The sequence below is a fragment of the Clarias gariepinus genome, chromosome 27, assembly GCF_024256425.1.
Source record: "Clarias gariepinus isolate MV-2021 ecotype Netherlands chromosome 27, CGAR_prim_01v2, whole genome shotgun sequence".
Classification (NCBI taxonomy): domain Eukaryota; kingdom Metazoa; phylum Chordata; class Actinopteri; order Siluriformes; family Clariidae; genus Clarias; species Clarias gariepinus.
Window position 1 is genome coordinate 17,115,800 of NC_071126.1, and position 19,372 is coordinate 17,135,171.

Genomic DNA, 19,372 nt, shown 5'->3' on the forward strand with positions numbered 1-19,372 from the left:
AGAGTGAGTCATCTGGGAGTCTACCGAAGTGCAGAGTCGCCCTCTGGTGGTTTGAGTCAGACATCACATCAAGAACGTTCTAGGATCGGTGAAAGGGTGCTCGTTCTGTGTGAGACTCGGTGCGGCTACGGGGCCCTGGTCTAGCCTCTCCAACGCTGGGTCTACTACACTAGCGAGCCACAGGCCTTAGTCTCGGCTCCCTCATGGTGTGGTGTTCACACTAGCAAGTGACAAAGTTGCTCATGTCACTTTAACTTTCCCAAGTGGGCTAAAGTCGTCACATCAACTCGCGTCTTGCCAAGCTTTAAACTGTGTACTTGATACACATCGCTGTGCTATTTCAGGATACAGTGGTAAGTACGAGCACCTTCAGTTTTCTTTTTTCATCAAGTAAAGAAAGAGAAATCGAGGGGGGGAGGGGGGACCTCGTACCGTCCACGTCCACGTCCGTGTCGTGTGATATGTTTGATTTACACCGTCATAGTTAAATCAGAAATCTTTCTGTAATTAAAACATCAATTTTTTTTTTACGCTCCGACGCTGGAACCGTGACTCGTGCACTCTCACGAGTCAACAAATACCAGATCGACTGTCAGACGGAGGAGAGGCCTAACTAATTCTACCTGCTCAGTCTGAGCTTTATGGAGTTTTTCACCACTTGGATGGGGTTAGCAGGAGGAAGAGCCACGTCGGACAGATCGGTGCTAGAAATCTTCTGAAAAACAACAAAAAACTTTTTTTAACAGATCATGTTAGCAAAGGGGGCACTGCACCGTGAGTTAAACTTTTCAGTATGATGTGTAGTTTAGATTAAGGTCGTTTTAAAAACAAAACGTTCACAACCTTAGCACCACCAAGCCTGGGTTATTAACCCTCAACTACTCATACGTGTAATGAGATAAATGTAAATCGCTTTGAAAACGTAACCAAAACCTATAGATACATGATGCATACAACAGTCCATTCTTTATCAGGCAATTTAATAACCTAATTACACCAGTGAGTTTAATGCTTTAAAAGGATAAATTGTGCCATAGTTTACTCATACATTATAAAAAGACAGAGCATGCAATGTGAGACAACGTTCCAGTTAATCGATGCCATACCTGCGATGGTGATGTCTTCCCATCAGCATCAGACTTCTGTGCACAAGCAACATAATGCAAAGATATAACAGGGCTTCCAACATGTGCAAAAAAACGTCAAGTCCCTTGTATACTGTAAGTGCACGCATGTAAAAAAAGAAAATAATAAAACAAATAAATAATAATAAAAAAAACTCACCGCTGCCTCTGTCTCCATTTTCACCTCTCCTTCTAAAACGGTGAGATCGTTAGCCTGCATTCAAATAAAAAACAATTATCACCGTCACGAACAGGAATACTGCGCTGAGAAACATTTCACATTTCATGCCGGTGTGAGAGACTCCTGAGAAAACCAACAGATACGTCTACCTGAGAAAATTCAGCAGCCTGGTCCACCGAGTCTGAGGTAGAATCCTACAGAAAAAAGGATGTCATCGTTTGTTTGTTTGCTTGTTTTTTTTTTTAGAAAGAGAAATGATGATCCAAAGTAGCATATTATTTAAAACATATATATTACAGTATTTGTAATTAAATGAACGAGGAGGTTTCTGTTCCTGCCTTACCTCGTCTACTCTGAGCTTCTTAGCTTGCTCATTATGAAGTGGTGAGCCCGGTCTCTTCTCTGCACATGTAGGACTCAGGGATTTCATCTCTGTTGTTGGACATGCGTGACAGAAAACAGAGCATTACACTGTACTATTAACCTCTGATCACCTTTACAGGCATGAAAACAAACACCTCATACTCCATATATTGTATTAAACAGACAAATGATATAATATGGCAGGTGTGTGATGTGAACACGTACCAGCGGCAGGATGTGTGTCCACTGACATGTCCATCTTTTCTTGAGAATCGGAGCTGGCAGTGGTTCCTGTGGAGCTGCACGAAAGATATTTAAATTGCAACTTTATACGTTTCAAAGAATGAATAGAGAAGCTTTTTGTGGTTAACATAATTGATAATTATATTAAAACTGGACTTAGAAGTATGAAGTGAAAAGACCTACTTTAAAAAAGTTGCACTAAACAGACAGATATATACTTTATTGATCCTGAGGATGATACCAGACTTTTAAATTTAAAAAAATTGCTCAATGAATAGAAATCACTCTAGACTTGTTAAAAATCTTCCAGAGCAGGAATTAACTTTTATTGCGATTTATTTTTTTTATGATTCTCTTGGGTCCCTCTATTTTGTCATTGGAAAGTTAGGTGCAATTTTGTTTGTGTGTGCGCGTGCGTCACCAGTGAGGGCTGGCAGAGACGGCTGTCCTGGAGGCGTCAGTGGGTGAGGGGATGGACATGCTGTTATCCCTGTCCATGGTAAAGTCCACACTGCCCTCATTCACAGTCGAAGGCTACACAACACAACAACATTTAAACTTAAACATTTAACATTTATAAAAAAAAATTTTTAACTCTAGAACTTGGACCTAAACATAAAATAGACACCATCTAAACCATTATTTGTCTTTTATACTAATAAAATAAAGTAGGCTAAATTTAAGCAATTAACTACTCTGTTTATACTGTATATAAGCAGGAGCGTGCTCTGTGTATACCTCCTGCAATCTGAGCTTCTCCTGTGCAGAAGGAGGACCGCTCGCGATGGAGGTCTTCAGCTCAGACGGACACGCTGTAACAGAGGACAGAGCGTTACTCGCACCTGCTGTGATTTAGCGGATGAACATGCACGCTAAATGATTTTAAGGTGCGGATTTGTCAACAACACTAAGAAGAAAATTCTAACAGGCAGAGAGGGAAAAAAATATTGATATGAACACTCAAATAAGCACCGTCTTTTTTTATTTAAAAAAAAAACTTTTAAGCTGAGAGTCAATAGATATTAAAACAAGCTTTGCCACCATTTTTTGGTTTAACTTTACCAATAATTAAACATAAGGCATGCACCTGGATATACTCACACCCACATCTTGGCAAAAAAGGTTTGTTTTTATTTTTGTCACTTAATGGAGATCAATACTATGCTGAGAGAACACACTCCCAAAGTGTGTGTGTATATACTGCCTTACTACACTAGAACTCCTTAATTCACAGGACAAAACTTCATCTAGATAAAGTCAGTGTCCCTGAGTGACTTTTACACACGTATGGTGGACACTTGTGGAAAAAGCAGCAAAGCCTAATTGTTAGGTTGCCCCAGATCGCTGCAGATGCTACTGCTAATGTAGATGTGAATCAACACACCAGACATCCATCACTGCATCCACCATGATTAACAGTGCACTAGTGCATTCAAACATTTTTTTTCCCCGTCTGCGCCTTACAGAAATGACCAGAGACACCAGCACATGGACACCTACGAGCAGCAGGAAGCGTGCATCCTGACGGGTCGATCTTCCCCTGAGAATCGGAGCTGGCTGTGGTCCCTGTAGGGCTGCACACATACGGAAATAACCATGACTTTATACACATTTTTATTTGAAGAAACACATTTAAAAAAAAAGATGTATACAAGTTCTTGGAAGTTAGATAATGAAATACACCTTCCTTTGAGAGAAGCCATTTACATACAAACTGTACAGTGTAAAACTTATTAAAAAGATAATGAGTGTATGAGTGAATGATTATGAAACTATTGCAAATATCCAATTAATGAAATTCTCAGATCCCTACATAGTAGTTAAGGGCGGTCAATAGTAAGTATTTTTAAAGTAAAGTAACAGAAAGAGTTACTTTGTTACAGTATTTCTGTGTATACAGGGTAAACTTTTTTTTAATAACCTTAAATAACATAAAAAAAAAATAGATCATCAGTGAATTACACTGGGCAGAAGTTTAAACCCACTAGAGCATGTTTCTTTATTTTAATGGACCATTAAACTATAATATCTCACTCACTCTTAAAACTTGAAGCATTTTGACATTTTCGACATTATAAATTATTTTTTAAAAATTCAGCCTGTTTGCTTCTTGTTCCTTTATTTTATTATTTAATATTATAATTTTGCTGAGCTTCAGGTTGCTGTGCTTGTGTAGCACTTGTGGACGTTAAACGTGTAAACCCCTCCCCACAAAAACCCCTTGTGGTTGACCAACCCTGCGTTCAGGGATGAGCTGCTGTTTAACTGTAACTCATCAAAGGGTTACACCTTTTGGCCTCATCATTATATAGCATGAAATGTATCGTGCTCTCGAGAAACCCCAAAAAAAAAAACTTTAATTGGAAATGAACTATGAAAAAAAAAATTGGTACTGTTTTTTTATGTTTAGTTTTATGTTGAAAAACCAACAAACAAATGATAGACGGATTGAGGAGCTCACCGGTGTGGACTGGCAGAGGAAGGTATCCTGGCAGTACTGGAGGTGCCAGTGGGTGAGGGCATGGACATGCTGTTATCACTGTCGAGCGACAAGTCTACGCCGCCCTCACTTACAGCGCGCAGGCCTTCGGTCGAATGCTAGAGTGCGGAGAACGACAGGGACAGTTCAACACGGTAAATTTGGTTAATTCAACTGACAAATTCATGCTTGTGTAAAGAGATGAACAAAATTCTGCTTGCCTTTCTCCTTTTTGGGATGACGAGGTCCGGCAGGAGCTGGTGAAGCTGCTTCCTCTTCACGTGCATCGCCGTTATTTTCATGTCGGCCTCAAACATCTTGCTGCTGATGGCCTGACGGTATACTGCATTAACAAAAATAATTTAAAAATAAAGTGATCTTCAATTTGTAGATTGCATCGCAAAGCTTAACTAATTAGTTGTAATATAAATTCAGCACTGGTCTCTTAGCCAGAAACAACACAGAACCATGCTTTTAACTTCATAGAATAAGAGATCCTACCCGTGTCCGTGAACGACTGTATGTCGAACGTCAAGTCGACGTTCAGGAGTTCAGACCCCTCCATTTTCTTGAACTCGATACCGATGACCCACATCGTGCTGAACTCTGGCCTGTACACAAACGTTACAAAAACATAACGTTCCAACGTGCTCGGAAACGCACCTGCCGTAAAACGTAACTACTACACTCACGTTTTATTGCCTTCCTTGGGTCCTGGGAACGACTGCGGATTTACATGTGCGAGAGTGATGAACTCGTTTTTCTCCAGGCTTCCCACCAGGATCCGGATCTTGGACTCGACGAGGCCGACCCTGTCGGAAAATCAGATCCTTAAAAAAAGTCTGCAACGTCTGTGTTTATAAGGAGTGTAAGTGCACAGGCTCTCTGAATGCTGTGTGCAAGGCATTATTCAAGGCTCATCGTATCAATGGTGTGTGTGCCTCAGCACGGTCTACTCACCACTCGAGGTGCTGCTTCTCACTGGGCGCACTTGCTAGCAACACAATATAATGCCTTGGAACATAAAAAAAAAACAAGAACAATGCCATTACATCCTTAAGACAGAGATCATTCAGCTAAAACCGGGAAGACTACTGGTCCCCAAGGGTTAGATCCAAGACCTAGAGTTAAATTCATCTTACATACTCTGATGCACCAGTTGGAAAGGGGGGATAAACAAACAAACAAACAAACACAGTGTCCACAATATAGATATTAAATAAATTACAATTAAAAAAATAATAAACCTTACATTTTCAGTTCCCTCCACTGCGTCTAGACAATGGAACAGTTAAATCTAGACACTTCCTCTAAACAAACCTCACAACATTGTGACACTAAAATAAAGTGAAGAAAAATAGAAAAAAAAAATTGTGTTCTCATTAAGAACAAAATAATTTGCAGAAAAACGATAAACTCTCACTCCAGCAGTGTAGAAAATATATATATTTTTAAATAAAACAGTCCACGCTTTCACATTAACATTTATTAAAATCTGATAAAAAAGAAAGAGGGGAAAAAATAAAACATCGTCATTGCAAAGCTGCATCGTGTTCATCGCGAAATAACTCCTTCTATAGACGTGAATACAAATCCTGATAAATGCATTGATGTCTAAATCGCAGCATTAAGTACAAGACCTGGCGCTAACCCTGATTTTAAACATTTTTAGTCATTACAGTGGAAAATGAATTTATTACCAGTACCATCGTATCACCCATATGCTGCTTATTTAAATAAATTCATCTACTAAGCTGAGGACAAAACTACTGTCGGTTGAATTATCACATTTGCTAAAGACAATTAGAAAAACCGACCCTTTTTTTGTATAAATACTGAACACAATGAAATTTACACTATTTCCTCCAAACCATACAAAAAAAAATCTGCTACATATAAATGCTTAACTATAAGATAATTTAGGCACGCAGTACTAAACTTTTAGTTATACTCTCTTTCATTAGATCTTTCTTTTCTTCTTCTTTTTATGAATACTGCCTTGAAACTACAAGACACAAAAGCGTCATGGCTAAAGTCAAGGGGAAAACTGTGTACACTTCATTTCTGTAAGAAGTATAGATTAATAACACTAGCTTATTCTTATTTTTTATATTCAGGTACAACAATACGACACACATTTTATTAAAATCGAGTCATGAGTTTAAAAACATGCCTTAAAAAAAGAAAACATTATATACGCTTGAAAAGATAATAAATAATGAATAAATAAATCACTGACTGGTAAAATACATTTATACAAATTATGAGCTTTGACGTTTTCACACTTGGTCCGGAATACCCGGGTCCAGACTCAGGTCCGATTCGGAGCTCGTTAGGTGGCAGGGGGAAAAATAACCACAGATTGGCATACACATAAAACAGAGGTGTTCGATCTTATCCGTAAAGGGCTGGTGTGGGTGCGGGTTTAATTTCCATCCATGCAGGAGCTACATGTATGAAATTAAATCCTCCGGATAAGATCATACACCCAGACATATCTTTAATGAAATGCCCAATTCCATACATCACTTTTGTGCACTCAGGTTTGCAAAATGGTAGCAACCATAATTGTTAATTCGCTGTTACGCATTATTATTTTCCTTTGGAAATTCTCCAATAGTAAAAATATGTTTTTAATAAATGGTTTTTGGATACACGGCATCATGCAGGAATACCTGCATACAAAGAGATGTTCTTGTACAAGATTTTTTTATCATCATCATCATTCAGGCCACCACGAGGTAACCATTTTTCACAATGATCTCAGTGGAAGTGCTTGCACCACTATTTATAGTGTTCCAGTCCTATTAAAGTCTGGTTTAATATATCTGTTCACAAAACTGACCTAAAACAGGCAGCAGCATTAAACCGATAAATGTTACTCAGCATGTGGCCGTGAAAGAACGTCCGGCTTCAACACCTGATGCAGATTCGGTCGAATGTTTTCAAGAGCGTCTCTCTGGTCTGCTCCTGGGCTTCAAATAAAACGTTTGCACTTACCAACCCTCAGGGCTCAAATATCCGGAAAAAAACACAAGTGTGAAAACGACTTTAAAAACTTTTTATTATAGACAATTGAAAGACAGAAAATACCAATAGAAAATAAGTCTGTTACCTATTATCAAATACCTACCTTAGGAATGACAAGTACACATATTTTATATATATATATATTTTTTTTTTAAAGATTGACGATCTACAGTAATTAAATCAAACAGAATTATTACAGTGAAATTAACAGTAACGTTAAGCTTAAGAATACTAAGGAAATAAATTTTGTACTGTTGCAAAGAGTTAGCAAAAAAATCAATAATTACTTTTTTATTTAGTTCATTTTGTGATTGTATCACCACACAACATATGATGCCAGCCAGAGTTATGGAAGTGTGTAAAGGGAATGGCGTGTGTGCTATTTTGAAAAATATATCTTTATTCAAATAGTGTGACCTTGTCACATGAGTACAACAGGATAAACAGCTAAATACATACTTGTATTTCTGAAAGAAGTTTGGAGCTTCGAATAGTTTGGACCAGTCGGCTTTGTTCTGCAATACTTCATCCATGATGGCCAGACCTGCAGGGCAGAAGCATGGTGCAAAATTTTAAAAAAAGTAAATAAATAAAAACAAACCACAAATGCTTGGACCATAAAACAGAAGAGAAGCAAATAGGCATACATGGAAAAAGTTAACACAATGGAAAAATAACACAATCATACTGTATGAAATGTGATTTTCGTGAAATGTGACTGACCCTGTTTAAACTCTTCCACCATGACGTTGCGTGTGGACACAGACACGTTGTAGGTGGAGTTTTGCTGAGGATAAGCCGGTGTGATGATGGGCATGAGGTGGTACCGGTCACTTGGGGTTACCTGGGAGGGAATTAAACATGACATTCAATCCTACAGTTTCAACACAAAGGGTAGACAGTAGGAGTCTAAAGATCTGCATTTAAAAAAAAAAGACTTGAGTCATACCCTCGGGTCCCAAACCGGCAGGTTCAGGTTACACTCCACAGGCTGCTTTAAAAGGACTGGATTAGGCCATTCCCTAAAACATGGAGGAGAGAGAAAGATAGAAACTATAAAAAAATATTATACGTCCACCCAAGTGCGCAGTTTACTCCATTATTTTACAACAATGATCTTTAAAGCACCAGCAAGAACGATGATTCCATCAAAGTTACACAATTTGCGACACGCTGAACCAAGATCATCGATTCAACTTCATTATTTAAGACACAATGAAGCACTGAATCAAAACAACTGGATCCCAAAAAAAAGAAGCAGGTTCAGTTTTCTTCTAACCCCGTTCCCACTAAAATTTGCATTTATCTCTGAAGCAAAACTTCTTTACATTCATTTTGTCAAAATATCAGTAAAAGAAAAACACGAAAGCTTGTCATTTTTTCAGGCTGCTGCTATTTCATAACGTTAGGACTAAGTAAAGGACTCACCACTTAGAAAACACTAGGAAGAACTTGTACACGAGCGTTGACGCAACAGCATTGGGGTAAAGCTGACACGTCCTTGCCACAAGCATCGCCCAAGACACACCACCCAAAAATCCCAAGATATTGGAATATATGTTGTGACCTGTGACAGAAATGTATAGTTAACTAACTAGAAAACTAAAAACAGATTATCTAGAAGACTTAACCTTAAAAAAAGGCACAAGATTCACAATTTTAGTCCTTAAAATAAGATAAACCTTTATTCGTCCCACAGTGGGGAAATGTCTGTGTAAACATAAAGTAGTGACAGTACAGTGGATAAACACAAAAGAAAAATAAACATTATCAAAAACAAATATTTATACTCATTACAGTGTATAAATAAACGAGAAAAGGAAAAAAAAAAACAGTACCTACACTTTTAACCAATAAAATTGCACGAGGTAATATATTATTTTAGTTTAAAAAAAAAATGTTATTGCAGTTTCTATGGCACAAAACATTTATATATTGTAAATATATTGTGAGATAATATAGCTATTTTAAAGATCCTGTAACTATTGTATTGTATTATTAATAAGAAGAACCTACAGTACTTTTAGAGACCAGGTTTGACGTGTATCTAAATGGATTTACTGACCTTACTTTATTACCTCTAAAGTACACAGTGGATGTTAGACAGCAGCTAAACTCAGGACTGAGAGGAAAATTGGCCATTTCTAATCTAACCATTCACTCGTATTCACTCTTATTTAAATGTCAGCTCTGCTCCAATTCTCATGCCGGAGGTCATCATTGCACGTTTAAACCAAAAATGCTGCAGATTTAAAAAAAAAAAAAACACTCCCAATAGTCGGTGGTGGTGTTGGTCTATCAGATCCGGCCACAACAGGTTTTATGGTGGACACCCTTAATGACACAATCCTCTCTTTTTATCCTGGCCTGGGACCGGCGCTGCACCCACTGGCTGGTGGTTTGGGCATTGGGTGGGAACTGAACCCGGCTCCCTGCACGGCAGGTGAGAAACCTACCATTGAGCGACCAATGTCCCTGTTAGGGAGCCAAAGTCATAGAGATAAAATGTGGGTACTAAACAATAAGGTCATGTTAGCCTTGATGTGAAGAAATAAGTTTGGTGTTCAGTGACTACACAACACCAACACAAAAATCCCACTACAAAATGACGATCATTTATGTTTAGACATGAGGTAAAAGATCAACTATCGTGACTGACTTCGCCTGCGAATGATTTAACACCACCAAACAACCAACTGCAAGAGAGTTGAGTGTTTTAATGCAAAGTCACGAAGTAGGCATTTAGGATTGGCGAGGTGTTGTTTCTGAAGTGCAAATGCTGACCCACAAGGCTTCTAACTTAGGGTGCTTTTGGACCAATTAAAAGATGTTGAGTGATGAATAATGTATTATATTTAACAGGCTGATTATAAAGTCCTATTCAAATTAAGTACAATCTAATCTTAAAAAGTATAACAGACAGACATAATGTCTAGGGGAACACACAGGGTCTGGAATGTAGCAACAAAATGTAAAAAATACTAATATTAATAACATGGGCAAGACTACGAGTTCTGAATATCGTGTTTCATTAGTTTTCGATTTATTGCCGTAATTCAGATTGTAAACCAACTACTGAACTGTGTTTATATCAACACTGCAGATTAGAGAGTGATGCAGATTGTGTGTCAAGATCAATACCACAAAACTCCACTTTATTACAGAACATTTTATTATTATAAGTCGTAGTCTGACAATACGTTTACAAAAACACATAAAAACAGTGACAGGTCTCTAGACAAGATTTGAAAAAAAAATTAATCAGATGGTTAATTCATTAAATAAAGACTTACGCTTAGCCCACAGTTTAATGGCCCTAAGAGTGAGTCTGAAATTCTCGATGTTGGGCACCAGGTGGAGAATCTCATCCGTCACCCTGCAACCTAAGCACAAAGATAATAGCAGCACAACAGCAGAACAAAACAAAACAAACAAACAAACAAAAAAACTGAGGTAAAAGACTACGATGTTTCACTTAGCCAATCAAACACTGTACACAAGGACAAGTTGTTTACCGTTTAGACTCCTTATACAGCGGATATCCAGGTTCCTCAGTAAACTATCATCCCGGAGGTCCAGGTTCTCCGGAATGGTCTGCAGCGCTAACCGGGCAAACAGGATATCAATCTGGCACAAGCATGAAAAACAAAACAAAACAATTGAGATAAGTCTGATGCTATTACATTCATTATACAGTTATATTATTAATCTTAACGAAATACCTCAATGCCATCAAAGCACAGTTTAATCACAGGGACGAATGCCTCTTCAACCGCCTAAAGAGCAAAAAAAAAAAAAAGAGAGAGAAAATGAATTTAGAGGCAGCTCAAATTTAATATGACATATTTGTCAACGACATGGTCCATTAATAAGGCAATATCATTCGCATGAGCAAGAGTGTGTCGTACTGAATATCAACACAGCGTGAGCAGTTAATCCTGGAGTAATGACAGGTAAGGGCAGGTAATGACATGTAATCACTGGTAATTACAGGTAATGAGATTTAATCACAGGTAATCCCAGCTGTATATATATATTCGGTACAACAGCAAGACTGTGCATTTAATCGTTTTCGTACACAACAGTCCTAAAAAAATAAAAACAGAAATTAACATCGACTAAGTAATATTTCAGATGCACACTAGTTTTTTTTTTAGTTTTTTTTTTTTGCTTCATCAATTGGAACGGTGCCCAAAGATGACACAGCTGGCGAGAGCAGTGTGTGTTGCCATGCCAACGCTCAGTCTGATTGACAGCGCTCTTTGGAACTCGTCGAGCAGCTGTTGTCCAATCAGGCTAAAAAATAAATAATTAAATTATAGCAAGACCATGTTCTTGGTCCTTGAATCTGATTGGTCAGAGGATATTGATCTTTTTCTCCCTCCTAATGCAGGTCTGGGATGCTATTCAAACTTCTTTCTATTAACAGGCTTGTTATAACGCATTACTCTAACGGCAAATTTAACAGACTATACTTTTATTAAATGTTTTCTGTAATATTTCTCCGTAGCTTATTTTTATTAACTTGTGCACCACAAAAGGTCGCACTTGTGACAGTCTCATTTTGCAGAATGACAGAGGAACTATAGAAGAATTTTTACAGCCTTTTTTTGGTTTTGTTTTCCTCCCTTTATTTAATTTTTTTTTTTAATTTTTGGATACAATAATGTGTGTCCAACTATATGAGTAACTTTTGGGTATTTTGCCGCTAGTGCAAAATTTTCAACTGTAAAGCCTAGTTTTTTTTAAGAAACAAAGTTGTAGAATTACTGATAGAGTAAGAGTTGATCTAAGGTGATGCTTATTTTATATTTATGGCAACATCACAACATATGATCTCAGGAGTCTCATTTTCAGGTTTCACAGTTTCTCAGAGACCGAAAAAAAAAAGGAGAGTGAGCGAGAGAGAGGCGGGTGAGAGAATGACACCAGTATGAAGTAAGTGATAAAAAACTAATTTGTTCTGGAAAAGTTCTACAATATTTAAATGTAAAAATTAAAATGATGTTGATTGATTATAAATGAACAATTATTAGTTTTAGAAATGTGCTGTAAAAAAAAGCGGAATACAGTATGTTGAGTGAGACCTTTGCTCAATTACCACAAATGTACATCATATCTTTTTATTGTCATACCCTTAGGTCTTTGACTTCCTCTTGCTCTTTTAACTTCTCGTAAAAAGAGGTGAAGAAGTCGGACCTGTCCACGTGTCGCGGGGCCACACAGAGAGCGTCAATATCAGCACCTGCAGGTGGAGAAAGACAAAAACATTCGATCAACAAACCACACTGCTTCAATGAGCAGCTACTGGTATGCAAAAACCATTATGAACTCACCTTTCGTGTGGACTCCTAACCTATAGGATCCGAACGTAAAGATTTTTCCGCCGATAGTTTCTACCAGTGCTGGTGGTATATTCTGTCAAGATAAAGAAAATAAAGGAATAAGATTTCTTTTCTAGTCCAAAAAGACAACAGCAGCAATGCATGTCTCATGTTTTATGAACATCCATTCACAATCACATAAAAATATCGAATCTAACAGCGCACCTTGGATCTGCTGATCTCCTGGATCCACTCTTTGACTAGTGTGTTTAACTTTCCCAAAACCAGGATTCTGTACAGGGGGAAAAAAAGTTTGTCAGAACAGTTTTTTTTTTTTTTACTTTTTCAATCTACCCCCACAGCTCCCCACCCCCGACATCACTGATACTTGTACGAGAGCCCAAACTTTCCCCACTCCTAGTTACTTTGCTAAGTTTGTTAGGAATTGTAACAAAATTAAAAAAAAAGATGAAATATCAAATCCTAGATACAATGGAACCTCTTCATAGGAATGGCCCCCCTTACAATTTATTTTGGCTCAAGAACTGACATAAATAAAAAGAATTGCATTAGCATACAAAGCATTTACAGCATTTGAGCCGGGGTTTTTTTTCCCCATTTTGTGCAAGATATAATAAAGATATTGCTCCGTGGGTCCCAAGAAATGAACAGGTAGCAAGAAGAAAAGGGAGCCACTTTAAAGTGGAAAATAACAAAAAAAATCATAAAAAAAAGAAAGAAGGAGAGGAATTTAAATGTTTTTGATTGTGTTTATATGCAGAAATATGACTATAGTGTTGGAAATTGGTAATATGGGTAATATTTCTGGGTGGCTGGAACGGATTATCTGCATTTACATTATTTATTTAAGGATAATTCATCTCTCTATGCAAATTTTTCGCCCTAAGAACTCGCCTCTGAAACTAACTTAATTCATATATTGTAGATCCGCTGTATTTTTAAAACCGTAATACTAACAGAATCACGATATAATAAAACATGAATCGGTACCTAGGTATCGTGATAATATTGTATCTGTTGATTCCTGGTCAGACCCCCAATGTCCCTAATCCCTAATTTCTACAGATTTAAAATCGCAGGCCTTCACCTCCGTTGCAGCTCGAGCTCCTCCTCGAACACCCCGAATGGCTTCAGCGCCTGGACCAGTTTCTGCGTCTGCGCCAGGTCCGAGTCTTTTGGCAAGGCCAGGCTGATGGGCGACGTGATCCCATAATGCTTTGGGGTGTCCTGGGCTGGCTGCCCCTGATTCATAATTGGACTGCAGGGATAAAAAAAAATTATACAGATATCTACAATAAATTCCTGAAGTATAAAAAAATATATATAACAATTATTTATATGGTGACGTTTGTAACACAATAATTTGATTAGGTTAGAAATAAACGGCTAATCAATTCCTTCATGAACAAAATGGATGATATTTACAGCATAGCTATATAAATAAATAAAAAAGGTTTTGTCTGTACATTGGTCAGAACTCGCTCCTTTAACGATATCTTTACGTTTAATATATTGGAGAAAAACCGAAACAAAACAAAGAAAATTCTCTCTCTGTATGTCTGTTCAGCCAGATTATGTCACAGCATCAAACAAAATTGGCTGGAAAGTATTTAATGAAACTTTTGCATTACTTGGGTATCTGCCTAAAGTCTAACCTGCAGCACAACTAATATCAAAATGTTGGATAATGTTTAAGCGATTTTATGTAAAGTGCCGGATTTAAAAATCTACGTAAACAAACACCTGCACCAACAGATGTTAAATAGAAAAGCTAAACTGAATATTCTACTGAGACTGTAGTGGTATAAGTGAATTTTAACACGCTGGACTTGTTTTGAGACGAAACTTCATCTTTATCTGATCTACTTTTTCGATTTCTCATCTGTGATTCTGTGAACAGGGAGTGTATTTGACTGATGACGAAAGAAAAACAACTTGGCGCAAACCTTACAGAATGTGATTTCTTTGTTATAATACGTTAGAGATTACAGACATGTACTTGGGCTTCAATCTGAAATAATATCACTGATTACATTAAAGCTGATCAGATCAGTTTGAGCTTTAGCCTTTCGACGATTTCTACAAACACTAGTCCTGAATATAAACAACTAATAACTGTTAAGAGTGGGGGATCAGTAGATCCGGGGGATCAGTAGATCCGGGGGATCAGTAGATCCGGGGGATCAGTAGATCCGGGGGATCAGTAGATCCGGGGGATCAGTAGATCCGGGGGATCAGTAGATCCGGGGGATCAGTAGATCCGGGGGATCAGTAGATCCGGGGGATCAGTAGATCCGGATCGTTAAAAATGTGTGTTACTTGTTTAGTCTTTACTTTTGCATTTACTTTGAATCACTGTTAGAAATGTATGCTAATTTCAACTAGAACCACTTATGAATGAACGGCTAGGCTAATTCAAATATTCAAAATACATTTTCATGTTCCCAAACAGCTCACTATCGAACCATTAGTCCCCTACATGTATAATGTACTAGTATCATTGCTCATTTAAAACGAGGTGAATTAAATAATTAGTGAAATGCTGTTTTTAAACAGTCACCTGACAGTTACTCTAGTTAGCCTCTGGAGGCTAGGCTAAAATTATTGTGACACTTTAATTAAAAGCAAGATGTCACTTAATGTGATTTTACCGCCCTGAATACCTTATATCATACATTTAACTACATTTAAATACCATGCTTTCGTTTGGTTTTACGTTGGTTACGCTCTGAATCGAATAGCAGCTGATGCTAAGCTAAGCTACGCTAACCTATGCTAAGCTTACCGAAGTTACCACCCAGGCCTCGTCGCTCCCGGTTTCTTGTTAACTTTCTAATGTTAAATGCAGATCAAAATACTCACAAAGGCATTGTACAGAGCTTTTATCCTAATCTCGGCGTCTTGTATGAACTCTAAACATTTTGTTTTATTTAGTTTTTGCCTCGGTTTTGGCCGTCCACGCGCACAGATATAGCGGACTGTTAGAAACGATTTCTTTTGTTTACGCGAACATGGCGCTCCGGCAACAGCGCATGGACACGCCCCTTCTTCAATACGTAGCCCTCGGCCTGCGCTCTTATTGGTCGCGTGTCAAATCAGTGCGTTTTTAGATTTCCTAACTGTTCGCGAGCGAATGATGTATCGAATCGGATTGTTTGAGTCGGCTCACCAATAAGAACCGAATTGAGCAAAATGACTCGTCTAGAGCAAAAACAAATAAATACAAATAAATAATTAGAAAGCGGCTGTAGTATTTTTTATGTTGAAAAAACTACCAAAGCTTAAATAAATAAATAAATAAAGAAACAGTAGCTGCAGTATTTTAATGTAGAATAAAACTACAATATGTTATGGAAAATAGGACTGCTAATTGTTTAGACACTGCTTAGGGAAGGCAGCTGTTAAACTGGGTTAACGACTTTTTTTCTTAAGTATTCAAGTGAAAATAGGCTCAGAAGTATCAAGCTGGTGTAAGATAGAACATGGGACTCCACAAGGCTGCATGTTAAGTCCAACTCTGTTCGCTGTTATGATAAATTATATTTTTGGAAATATTTCACCAGATGAAATATAGCAGTATAGCAGTTTCACCAGAGATATATGGCAGTATGGTATTTGAATCAGCAGCTAAATCTGCGTTATCAGTTCTGCATATAGTGCAAGCTCACGCTATAGGAGTGTGTTAGAGGTCGAAGTGGATAAAAAGCATAAATTCTGTTTGCCCTGACGCCTGTGGCCGAAGAAGTGGTGGCTGGTGTAGCGGTGGATTTGTATAGCGGCCGTCCCTTACCATGTAACAGTAGACCATGTCATTGTCACTTTTCATGTCATAATGTGAGATAATAATACATGATGCACACTTCAGGAAAAGAACAACTTGAATAAATATTTTAATACAAAATCTATTGCGAAACATTATATATTGATATATATTATTAATATTATGTTAATATAATATACATAATTTTTTTACTTAAGTATGTATATTTTTGGCAAACTCTGTATATCTGAATATATAAAAACAATTAAATGAATATGTGCGAATATACTGTAGGTAAATCAGCAGTGCAAGACTGAGGTCATACCGTAGATTATTACCCCTGCTTTGTGGCGCAAACACAGAGGCAGTGTTAGCCGGAACAGATTCAATCCCTTTATTTTCTTCACGATGGTGTTTAAAACCCTTCACGACGAGGATGGGATTCGAACCCACGCGTGCAGAGCACAATGGATTAGCAGTCCATCGCCTTAACCACTCGGCCACCTCGTCATAAATCAGTGGGTTACCTACTGGTTACATTGCCATGAAAATAATACTACTGTTTTTAAAAAATCTTTTTTATACAAAGATGAGAATTTATTACGTCTTACACAGCTCTAATCAATCCATATCTCAGCAGGATCAGGAAAAAGATAAATCCAAATTTAAATTTTATTCATCACAGACACATCCACAGTATACAGTATGATATTAAGTAAAATGCTTATACGACTGATGATGACCTACAACTTTAAAAATAAAATTTCATTAAGAAAAAAAAGAAGAGAATTTTACAAATTAGAAATATAGAGAAATATGGAAATCATGGAAATCTTTAGCTGTAAAAGACTTTTACATGTTTAAATTGTTAAATTGTATCATTAAATTGTTACACTGTAAATCCTAACCAATGATTTTTTGAAATCCAATCCAGGAATGTTTTACAAATGCCTGCTTTTATCATTTCATAAATTCAATGCATACAAATTAAATTATTTGAAAGCCTGAGGATGGATTAGAGGAGATGTACAAACCCCATTGTCGATAGTTTTACACTGAACTTCTCATCCAGTGCAGCTTGGAACTAATTACAGCTTATGCAATTTCAAAACGTGCCGACCGACGAGGATGGGATTCGAACCCACGCGTGCAGAGCACAATGGATTAGCAGTCCATCGCCTTAACCACTCGGCCACCTCGTCCCCACGGATCGGTTCTGGTTGAAAAAGATCTTTTAAAGCCGCCTCATACAATTTCCAACTTTCTGATCGTTTTAAGGCTGAGTCTGCACGACACGACTTTCCACAAACGTAAACTGATTCGTTCCGAAAACACGGAGTATAAATCTGGCACTTTTAGCTCACAGCCAGTAGATGGCGCTGCGGTGGCGTTGCTGCAATTGTGGACTGAAAAGAACTTCTAAAAAAAAAAAAAACTTCTAAAAAAAAAAAAAAGAACTTCTAAAAAAAAAGAACTTCTAAAAAAACTTATACGAAAAGACACGAGAAACTGAATTTCGAGAGGAGTAAAAGACAAAAGTGTTCAGAAACAACATCAAAAACCAGTTTAAAGTGATTTCTCAGAGATCCACAGCAATCTGATTGTAGCTCAGTACAGTCTGGTTTTCTGAATATAATGAAAAGTAATGTAGCATCTAATATTTTTTAAAGGTGGTTTTGAAACTCCATTTCAGATGAGGACAGTGTCCAAACACACACGCACACACTCACACACAATCTACAAGAGATCAACCAAGAGATAAAAACTATTTGTTAGTTAATTCCTTGCTTTTTCACATCAATAGTGTATTAATGAAGTAAAGAAATGAATGAAAAAGTTAACTCAATCATAGATGCTTTAACATTTTAGTATTCTAGTATAGACTTGCTTAATACAAATATTTTGGACTGGAGCAGGGTTAACTGAATTAGGTACAAATACTCTAACATTTTAGCATGTTTTTGTCTAATATGTGGCAAACAAAAGCTTAGCCCTGAAGCGACACCGAATACAGAAGACTGCAGTAAGTTGTGACTATCATAACAAGTGGTTTAGGCAATTTCCTAATAATCCTTCGTGCTGTGCAGCGTCAGGGTTCAAACCAAGGACCTCCTGGTCCACGATTAACCACCAAGCCACTTCTTCCCAAATAATAATCCTTATTAATACCAGTATAATAACAATGAATTAATAAAAATCTCTCTTCATGCAGATCAGAACTCATCACATCCTACACACCCTTAATTCAGTGAATCTTTCAGCAGAATCAGAAAATAATTACAAATATGTCATCATTAAATTGTATCGCCTTGTCCTGATAAGCGGGGGGCATGATTTAGTGTTCAAAAGTGTCTCTTGAAAATCTAAAGTCTATTACAGTATTCCACTTGTTTTGCCAATTATCAATGCATTGTGCTCCGCACGCCTGGGCTCGAATCCCAACCTGGTTGGGTAGCATCTTTTTAAATTACATCAGACTTTCCTGATTTAATTCCCTGCTTTGTGACTGGTTAAACTTGTGCACTCTGATTCTTATGTGAGAAGTCAGTGTGAAACTCCTGCTTTCTGTGCTGACTCTTATTTATTAATTCATTTGCATTTATTTATTTGCAGTCCTGGGTCGTATAGCGCCACATATGAGAACTGAGCAGAAGGTCCTAGTGTAATGCTAAGAACAAAAAAATAAAATAAAATATATAAGAAACATATTTAAAAAAGCATATCACAAGTAATAACAATAATAATAATAATAATAAGTGAGATGAATATAGTTTACATTATATAGATTGGAATATACAGGAGATTGTATACAATACATTCACAAGTTTTGACTGCACCTAGATCTTT

The 19,372-nt window shown here is 37.3% G+C and overlaps 1 protein-coding gene and 2 non-coding genes across 4 annotated transcripts; all 3 read right to left on the minus strand.

Annotated features, from left to right (window-relative positions):
- Positions 1-594: 594 nt before the first annotated feature.
- Positions 595-15,781, minus strand: papola (poly(A) polymerase alpha). Of its 2 annotated transcripts, none has more exons than XM_053488909.1 (26): positions 15,628-15,781; positions 13,853-14,023; positions 12,970-13,036; positions 12,757-12,838; positions 12,556-12,665; positions 11,143-11,196; positions 10,936-11,047; positions 10,714-10,803; positions 8,849-8,987; positions 8,370-8,442; positions 8,144-8,264; positions 7,880-7,964; positions 5,351-5,404; positions 5,083-5,202; positions 4,892-5,001; positions 4,612-4,733; positions 4,373-4,509; positions 3,412-3,485; positions 2,650-2,723; positions 2,333-2,445; positions 1,894-1,967; positions 1,649-1,737; positions 1,455-1,499; positions 1,285-1,338; positions 1,107-1,142; positions 595-712 (listed from the first exon to the last, which is right to left on the minus strand). In XM_053488909.1, exons 1-26 carry the CDS (start codon positions 15,633-15,635, stop codon positions 620-622), a joined length of 2,307 nt encoding a protein of 768 aa, XP_053344884.1. In that variant the 5' UTR covers positions 15,636-15,781; the 3' UTR covers positions 595-619. The 2 variants fall into 2 exon arrangements, with proteins under 2 accessions (XP_053344884.1, XP_053344883.1); XM_053488908.1 differs by having other exon boundaries at positions 595-715.
- Positions 15,782-16,953: 1,172 nt separating this feature from the next.
- trnas-gcu (transfer RNA serine (anticodon GCU)) lies at positions 16,954-17,035 on the minus strand. Its single transcript has one exon. It is a non-coding gene; the product is annotated as a tRNA-Ser (tRNA).
- A 610-nt stretch (positions 17,036-17,645) lies between these two features.
- On the minus strand, positions 17,646-17,727 carry trnas-gcu (transfer RNA serine (anticodon GCU)). The gene has a single exon. It is a non-coding gene; the product is annotated as a tRNA-Ser (tRNA).
- Between the last annotated feature and the right edge of the window lie 1,645 nt (positions 17,728-19,372).

Bases quoted from the DNA above. Each gene is read 5' to 3' on its own strand.
- papola (XM_053488908.1), bottom strand. The intron at 11,048-11,142 runs GTATTTCGTTAA...TGCTTGTGCCAG, and splicing joins TGTGCTTTGATGGCATTGAG to ATTGATATCCTGTTTGCCCG. The intron at 1,143-1,284 runs GTGAGTTTTTTT...GCTTGTGCACAG, and splicing joins AAATGGAGACAGAGGCAGCG to AAGTCTGATGCTGATGGGAA.